This window comes from Ictalurus punctatus, unplaced genomic scaffold (genome assembly GCF_001660625.3).
Source record: "Ictalurus punctatus breed USDA103 unplaced genomic scaffold, Coco_2.0 Super-Scaffold_100046, whole genome shotgun sequence".
Lineage (NCBI taxonomy): Eukaryota > Metazoa > Chordata > Actinopteri > Siluriformes > Ictaluridae > Ictalurus > Ictalurus punctatus.
This window is the reverse complement of record NW_026521087.1, coordinates 2857133-2863132: the sequence shown is the minus strand read 5'-3', so window position 1 is coordinate 2863132 and position 6000 is coordinate 2857133. Positions and strand designations below refer to the sequence as shown.

At 41.2% G+C, this 6000-nt stretch overlaps 1 protein-coding gene across 14 annotated transcripts in view; it reads right to left on the bottom strand.

The window, feature by feature from the left end:
- Positions 1 to 6000, bottom strand: part of LOC108262091 (NACHT, LRR and PYD domains-containing protein 12) — a 32207-nt gene that overhangs the window by 16062 nt on the left and 10145 nt on the right. For all 14 annotated transcript variants that reach the window (XR_008394334.1, XR_008394337.1, XR_008394341.1 and 11 more), the window contains exons 2-7: positions 5526 to 5611; positions 5246 to 5367; positions 4588 to 4704; positions 4123 to 4177; positions 3684 to 3888; positions 1632 to 3402 (exon numbers count right to left, since the gene is read on the bottom strand). Coding sequence is in view for 1 of the 14 variants with exons in the window: in XM_053678639.1 (XP_053534614.1) it covers positions 1632 to 3402; positions 3684 to 3888; positions 4123 to 4177; positions 4588 to 4704; positions 5246 to 5298 (2201 nt within the window). In the remaining 13 variants the exon portion in view is untranslated. The remainder of the gene's footprint in view (positions 1 to 1631; positions 3403 to 3683; positions 3889 to 4122; positions 4178 to 4587; positions 4705 to 5245; positions 5368 to 5525; positions 5612 to 6000) is intronic.

Genomic DNA, 6000 nt, shown 5'->3' with positions numbered 1-6000 from the left:
CAACGCGTTGGTGGTTGTGGTGGGGATTGTACTTCCATACCGATAGTGAAACAGAAGGTGAAGATATTACACTATCAGCAATTCCATAAGATATTATACTATCAGCATTCCATAAGATATTACACTATCGGCATTCCATAAGATATTACACTATCGGCAATTCCATAAGATATTACACTATCGGCATTCCATAAGATATTACACTATCGGCAATTCCATAAGATATTACACTATCGGCAATTCCATAAGATATTACACTATCGGCATTCCATAAGATATTACACTATCGGCAATTCCATAAGATATTACACTATCCACATTCCATAAGATATTACACTATCGGCATTCCATAAGATATCACACTATCGGCATTCCATAACATATTACACTATCGGCATTCCATAACATATTACACTATCAGCAATTCCATAAGTTATTACACTATCGGCAATCCACTGCTCTTCCTGTGAAACCCGGATGTGAAGACCTGAATTTGAAGACCCGGATTTTTGCAGCCTGACTTTGTGAGGATGAATTGCAGAGGAAACTAATTCAAGCACTGATATTGCGGTGTTTTTTATCCGATTTGTGTCAAATTGCTGGGCAGAAAAATTCAAGTATTGTTATTGCGATAAGTTTTTATTCAGGTTATGTAATTCAACATGCCAGGACATTTGGCACTATTATACTTCCATAAAAAATCCTGTCCTGATGAAACCTTTCAGAAAATTCAACGCAAGGCGCATGCGCTGCAAAAAATGACCTTGTCCCAATAAAACCTTTAAGAAAATCCAACTGACAACGCATGCACCACAAATGTAATGTATCATATAGATATGAATAATTCATGAAGGCGATGGAGATTGGTTTGTTTTTAGAAAGAAGAGGTTAATGCCCCGCCTAGGGATAATTTTACTGCTTCAGAAAAGTATATAAAGACGTGTGTGTGTGTATAATTCAGACTTTCTGCAGACTGTCTCACTTTGTTGTTTCAATAAAGTTTGATGACCTTTGGCATCTACAAACCCTCTGTCTCTGAAGTGTTTAACTTAGGTTGGAAAGATTGTTTTCCACGACACTCTCACGTGTCCCTCAGTGCAGATTGGGCGGTGTGATACGCTGATACACATCATAGGACCAGAAAATAGAATAATCAGTCATGTCTATTGATAGATATTTTCCTATATCCTCTATATCACCAATGTCACATGCTGTATTCATATTGTTCCCATGGTGACAGTGTTCTGTTTCTCTTCTCGTTTGTGAAGTTCTGTTCAATGTCACTTTCAAATGAAAGGAGAAAAGAAAAAGTGCCTTTCACTGGTGTTTAGTTCACAAAATGATCAGAAAGCAGTGATGAATACATGCAGTTATTCTGTAGAGATCATTTCTTCATCAGTTTTAGAGAAAAGGTAATAAATGGTGATAGAAGGTTTTGTCCACATGGCCCCGCCCTCAGTGCAGACGTAACGTGTTGGTGTAAAAAGTGAAACTCTTCTGGAACAGTACCAGAGATTTGTTTAAAGATGATTAGAGTAATTATTAACCAGCATTAATCCAAACTGTGCAGTTCAGTGTTACATTAAAATAATAAACCATGCAGTGATACATTTATAAATAAAAATACTCACTCAGCTCTTCTGGAGGCTTTGACCACTGGCAGCAGCTTCAGAAGACATTCCTCTGATGGGTCATATTTCCTCAAATCAAACTCATCCAGCTCCTGATCTGAGTTCAGTAACACAAACACCAGAGCTGACCACTGAGCAGGAGAGAGTCTGGTTCCCCTGAGACGACTGTAACCTCCTCTGTTCAGGTAAGTCTGTACTTCCTGCACTAGAGAATGATCATTCAGTTCATTCAGACAGTGGAACAGATTGATGGATTTCTCTGGAGATGGATTCTCCCTGATCTTCTCCTTGATGTACTCGACTGTTTCCTGTTTGCTGTGAGAGCTGCTTCCTGTCTGTGGTATTAAGCCTCGTAAGAGAGTCTGACTGGACTCCAGTGAGACACCCAGAAGGAAGCGGAGGAACAGGTCCAGGTGTCCGTTCTCACTCTGTAAGGCCTTGTTCACTGCACTCCTGAGGAGATCAGACATGTCTGACTTGTTGAGAAGATCAGACAGATCAGTGGTTGGTTGTTCTGTTACATTTCTGCTGATGAAGGAGAGAAATGTGTATAAAGCAGCCAGAAACTCCTGAACACTCAGATGTACAAAGCTGAACACTTTCCCCAGGTGAAGCCCAAACTCCTCTCTGAAGATTTGGGTACACACTCCTGAGTACACTGACACTTCTCTCACATCAATGCCACACTCTCTCAGGTCTTCCTCATAGAAGATCAGGTTTCCTGTCTCCAGCTGTTGGAAAGCCAGTTTTCCCAGTGCCAGGATACTCTCTCTGGTCTGCTGAGGATCAGGGTCACATTTCTGATGGTACTTTTGGTCCTTGTGTTTGATCTGAAAGATCAGGAAGTGTGTGAACATTTGAGTCAGAGTCTTGGGGATCTCTCCACGCTCTGCTTCACCCAGCATTCTCTCTAGAACAGTGGCTGAGATCCAGCAGAAGACTGGGATGTGGCACATGATGTAGAGGCTTCTTGAAGACTTCGTGTGTGAGATGATTTTATTGGCCAGGCTCTGATCACTGATCCTCTTCCTGAAGTACTCCTCTTTCTGAGGATCACTGAACCCTCGTACCTCTGTTACCTGGTCTACACACTCAGGAGGGATCTGACTGGCTGCTCCTGGTCGAGAGGTGATCCAGAGGAGAGCAGAGGGAAGCAGATTCCCCTTGATGAGGTTCGTCAGCAGCACATCCACTGAGGCTGACTCTGTCACATCACACAGTCTCTCATTCTTCTGGAAATTTAGAGGAAGTCGACACTCATCCAGACCATCAAAGATCAACACCGCTTTGTAGGAGTCACAGTCTATTAATTGTAGTTTTCTCATTTCAGGGAAAAAGTGATGAAGAAGATCCATCAGACTGAGATGTTTCTGCTTCATCAGATTCAGCTCTCTAAAGGGAAGTGGAAACATGAAGGTGACGTCCTGATTTGCTTTTCCTTCAGCCCAGTCCAGAATGAACTTCTGCACAGAGACTGTTTTTCCAATTCCAGCAACTCCTTTAGTCAGCACTCTTCTGATGGACTTGTCTTTAAAGAGATCATTACATTTGATGGGTGTCTCCTGTGCTGCTGGTCTCCTGGACGCTGTCTCAATCTGTCTCACCTCATGTTCATTATTGACGTCTCCACTCCAACCCTCTGTGATGTAGAGCTCTGTGTAGATCTCATTCAGAAGTGCTGAGCTTCCATGCTGTGACATTCCTTCATTAATTCTTTTAAACTTCTCTCTCAGGCTGGATTTCAGCTCTGTCTGATACACAGAGACGAGTTCTAATAAACAAAGTAATAAGATGTTTTAATGTAAAATCACTGAACACAGGATTAAATGTAAAATTCAAATGCTGCTGTTCATTCCTGATTCATGTAGTAAATATTCCTGAAGGAACAGGACCATTGTACAGAGTCACCACAAGCTGGACCACGAACAGAACAGAAAAGCAGATGTACATGATACTAAACTCAAACTTCAAACTAAAAGTGTTCCTATCTAAAACTATTTCCTCTCTCTGAAGTGAACCTGATGGAATAAAGCCATGACTCAGAGCTCTTACTGTTCTGCAGTGTGTTAGCGAGATCTGTGTGGTTCATGATCTTCAGGACGTGCAGTGTGATCTTCAGCGCTCCGTCTCTGACACTGTGCAGATCCTCCTCATCCTCCACCTCCCTCTCAGTGCATGCTGGGTAATCTGGACTCAGGAGCTTCCTGAACCTCTTCAGCTCATTCTTTATCAGAGTGATGACTTTGTGTTCCAGCTCCTGGTTAGAAACACACAGGAACACATCTAAATATTATAATGTTACACACTGAGAGATGCTTTTATTTTATAAAAAGAATAAAAGTCTCTTTCTATTCCCGCAGTTACAGCTGAAATTCTGCCTGATTACCCATAATGCTGCTGCACATCAATAAACCTGTAAATTGTCATGATCTTAAATAAAAAACCTGCAACCTGCTCACACACAAGTTACACACATTAAAAAGACACAAACCTTGAATATGGAGTCCAACTGATTTCTGCTGAGGTTTGATTTCTTCTGTTGTGGTCTGTGAAGAAATAAAACACATGATGTGATATAGACTATATGTATTCATAGCTGCACAACACACACTAATACATACAGAGACAGATATTTAACACGATCCTCTTAACACAATACACTGATTTCAGGATTTCTCACTGACACTAACATGTTTATGAATAAAACAGTGATCTAGTCATTAATGTCCCAGGTGTAAATGTTGTTGTGTAGCACCACAGACCCTCCAGCTCAGGGACTGCAGGCTGAACTGAACTCTTAAAGCAGTTTTCCTCACTGCCAGTCCGAGAGCTGCAGCACTGCACAGTTTAGTGTTTTACTGTTTCAACACCTGATGAAGATCATGAAGGGCTTCAGAATGAGACCAGTGAGTTTGATCAGGTGGAACACTGCTGTAAAACACCTCACTGTACTGACCTCACATCAGGAGAACTGGCTCCATCTCTGAAGGTAAGTGGTTGCTCCATTGACCAGTCACTCTTCATGGACACACAGCTGGGTTCTGGTGAGTCTGATCTCTTTCTCTTCATCATTCTAGAATTAAACAGAAATATCAGCAATAATTAATACTCTGCTGTCTCAGCACTGTTACACAATGTGTTCATCATTAAACACCAATAATTCCATCTTTTTAATTCAGCTCCAGTCTGCACACTTATTCAAACAGGAGACACGCCTCATACCTCAGGAGACACGCCCCATACCTCAGGAGACACGCCCCATACCTCAGGAGACACGCCCCATACCTCAGGAGACACGCCCCATACCTCAGGAATTACACTGATGTCAGGAGTCCCAATCACAGATAACTGACTCAGCTGGGTCTTAAAGCCTGTAGAGTTCACTGACTCAAAGCTACGCTGCTCTTCTCCTCCACATTACACAGTCCTTTTCACTCTTCTCTCAGTGAAGGATTTCTCTAAACTGTTCTTAGATCAGATCAGTGATATATTCACTGCTATTAAACACCTTAAACCAAGTCTAGTTCCTCTGTTAACTAGTGAGTGTTTAGAGATACAGATCTGTTCCATGAGACGGTGTGTGTTTATTGCTGGTGAATGGAAAAGTAACTCACCTCTCGTCTTTCTTTAAGTCCTGTTCTCCAGACACACTCATGTTGGAGGTCATGTCTCCTTCTCCAGATTACAGCAGGAAACACGTTTACTTCACTCCAACATCGGTGTGTTAAATCAAACCCTGTATCAGCACAGAGTTCACTTACAGGAAATAGTCACGTATCAAGTCATAAAACAACCTGTGTACATTCAAACTTCAGTACAAACCCACAAAACTCTTCTGCATCTAGTGTACATTCAGTGTGTTTATATATTATAGCTTTAGATGTAGATACTCACTGTGTTTTTACTCCTGAAATGGTGTATTTTCCCCTCCACACAAAATGGAGACTCTGACTTTCACTTTCACTTCCTAACCGTTTATTCTGCAGAGGGGGAGGGGCAGTGAGGTAGGGTAATACACACACACACACACAGAGATATGGTTTGTTTTCAGACAGTTTTCTGATCCATCGAGCAAAGGCCTGTAAATACTGAAAGTATAAGCCTGAAAACGCTGCAAATACAGAGAACAGAATTAAAAGTCTGGTAAAATCTACATCACACACATTATCATTTCATTACCTTCATTTATTATCTCGTGACTTCATTCAGCTGTGCACAAACAACTGTCAGAGCTCTATACAAATATATAAACTAAAATAAAATAACAGGAGCTAGAAACACTCAGCAGATCATTAGATAAAGAAGCAGAACTCATACGCTGAGTAAGTTTACTTAAATATCTGCAGAAATGTATTTTTTCTGCTTTTCC